Source organism: Aristolochia californica, unplaced genomic scaffold (assembly GCF_029961685.1).
Source record: "Aristolochia californica isolate CCGP_79_NKW_82.1479 unplaced genomic scaffold, dmAriCali1.0.hap1 SCAF_2, whole genome shotgun sequence".
NCBI classification, from domain to species: domain Eukaryota; kingdom Viridiplantae; phylum Streptophyta; class Magnoliopsida; order Piperales; family Aristolochiaceae; genus Aristolochia; species Aristolochia californica.
In genome coordinates, this window is record NW_027181881.1 from 16007408 (window position 1) to 16009789 (window position 2382).

Consider the following 2382-nt stretch of genomic DNA (forward strand, 5'->3'; position numbering starts at 1 on the left):
AAATTAGAGTTCACCCTGCAGATGTGGAGAAGACTGTGTTTCGCAAGCACCACGGTCATTTTGAGTTCCTCATCATGCCCTTTGGTCTCTCCAATGCACCCTCCACATTCCAGGCCCTCATGATGAGGTTTTTTCCTCACTTCTACGGAACTATGTGTTAGTATTTTTTTATGACATCTTGGTCTATTAAAAAAATTGGGTCGAACATCTCCAACACCTCCATCAGGTATTTACCATTTTATGCTCCCATCATTTGGTTTTGAATAAATCCAAATTTTCTATGGGCACCTCATAGGTGGCATATTTGGGCCACATTATATCAGCTATGGGCGTGAATCTTGACCAGAGTAAGATCCAAGCAGCCACAGATTGGCCTCCTCCCACCTCCCTTACCGCGTTAAGGGAATTTTTGGAAATAACGGGATATTACAGAAAATTTATATGTTCTTATGGCCAGATAGCAGCACCACTCAACAACCTTCTCAAGAAACATGCATTCAACTGGTCTTCCTCAGCGGATCAGGCCTTTCATTTGTTAAAGGAGGCCTTAGCTTCAGCGCCTGTACTACAACAACCAGATTTTGATGAAGAATTTGTGGTGGAATGTGATGTGTCTGATGGAGGTATTGGTGCAGTGTTACAACAATTGGGACACCTTATCGCTTATTTCAGCCGCCAGTTGGGACAACACCACAAGTTAGCCGCATATGAGAGAGGGCTGATTGGGTAAACCATGGTTGTCCAACATTGGCGGCCTTATTCCTGGGGATGACCATTTCTCATTCGTATAGATCATTGCAGCCTCAAGTATCTTCTTGAACAACGCCTCACCACATCACCACAGCAGCATTGGTTGACTAAACTCATGGGCTTCGATTTTACAGTTCAATATAATCCAGGCAGTTTGAATTTGGGGGCTGATGCTTTGTCTCGTTGGGACATTCCAGAACCACACATTTATGCTATCAGCAACCCACGTTCACTTTTGTTGGATTCTATTCGAGAGGAGACACATCAATATCTAGAACTTATTTCATTATATTAGGATATTCAGCAAGGGATAGCAGCTCCGCATTGAACGATTCAAGATCGTCTTATCCTCTAAAAATTGAATCGTCTTATCCTCTACAAGAACAAGATTTTTATGCATCACACGTCCCCCCTTCGTCACACCATTCTGTCTTCTATCCTTGATAGCACACATGAGGGTCGACAGAAAAAATATTTCCGAATCAGTCGGGAAATTTATTGGATGGGCATGAAGAGCACGATTGCTGATTATGTAGCTGCTTGTCAGATTTGTCAATGAAACAAGGCCAAATCTTTAAGTCCTGCCGACCTACTACAACCTCTGCAGCTACCGTCTCAAATCTGGTCCGACATTTCAATGGACTTCATTGATGGCCTTCCCACTTCATCAGGTAAATCAGTGATCTTAGTTGGGGCTGACCATTTTTCAAAATATGGTCACTTCATTGCTTTGGCGCATCCATATACTGCTGCTCATGTAGCTCAGCTATTTATGGACCACATTGTCCGATTACATGGGATTCCATCATCCATTATCAGTGACAGGGATGCCATTTTTACCAATACCTTTTGGAAAGAATTGTTCAAGTTACTGGGCACCCAATTGGCATTCTCTTTTGCATATCATCTACAGACTGAAGGACAAATCGAGGTCATCAATCGCATGATTGAAATGTATCTTCGTTGTTTTGTGGGGGACCCACCTAAACGGTGGGTTAAGTGGCTTTCCTGGGCAGAATTTTGCTATAGCACCTCTTTACCACAACGCACTGAGAACTACTCCTTTAAGGGTAGTTTATGGCAGAGATCCACCTCGTTTGTTATCCTATGAACCAGGGGTATCCAAAGTCCTCACTTTGGACCAAGCGTTAGCTGAAAGAGACGTTATGCTCACTGAGGTCCGTACTCATCTCCAGGAGGCCAAGCACTCTATGAAGCTCTATTATGATAAGAAGCACCATGAGGTATATTATTCCCCATAAGATTATGTGTGGTTAAAGCTCCAACACTACCACCAGGTATCACTAACTGCCTCCAAGCGCCGTAAGCTTTCTCCAAAATATTATGGTCCATTTCAGGTGTTGGACCGAATTGGCCCTGTGGCCTACCGCTTGCAGCTACCACCCGAGGCAAAGATACATAATGTATTTCACATATCCAAACTGAAACCATTCTAGGGCGACTCGCCCTTCCTACACACACCCCTGCCACCACTCCATGAGGGCTGAGTCCTTTCTACTCCAGCTCAGGTATTGAAAGCACGCCACATTCAAGGCAATTGGGAAATTCTCATCCAGTGGGCAGATGCAGGCCCCAATGACACTACATGGGAGCCCTTATCAGCATTTAGAC

The 2382-nt window shown here is 44.1% G+C and overlaps 1 protein-coding gene across 1 annotated transcript; it reads left to right on the forward strand.

Moving 5' to 3' along the window:
• The first annotated feature begins 325 nt into the window (after nt 1-325).
• LOC137954928 (uncharacterized mitochondrial protein AtMg00860-like) lies at nt 326-730 on the forward strand. The gene has a single exon (XM_068801817.1). The coding sequence runs from the start codon at nt 326-328 to the stop codon at nt 728-730; it is 405 nt and encodes a 134-aa protein (XP_068657918.1).
• Nucleotides 731-2382: the final 1652 nt, after the last annotated feature.

Excerpts from the sequence above, each read along its gene's own strand:
- LOC137954928 (XM_068801817.1), top strand. The coding sequence starts at position 326 with ATGGGCGTGAATCTTGACCAGAGTAAGATCCAAGCAGCCACAGATTGG.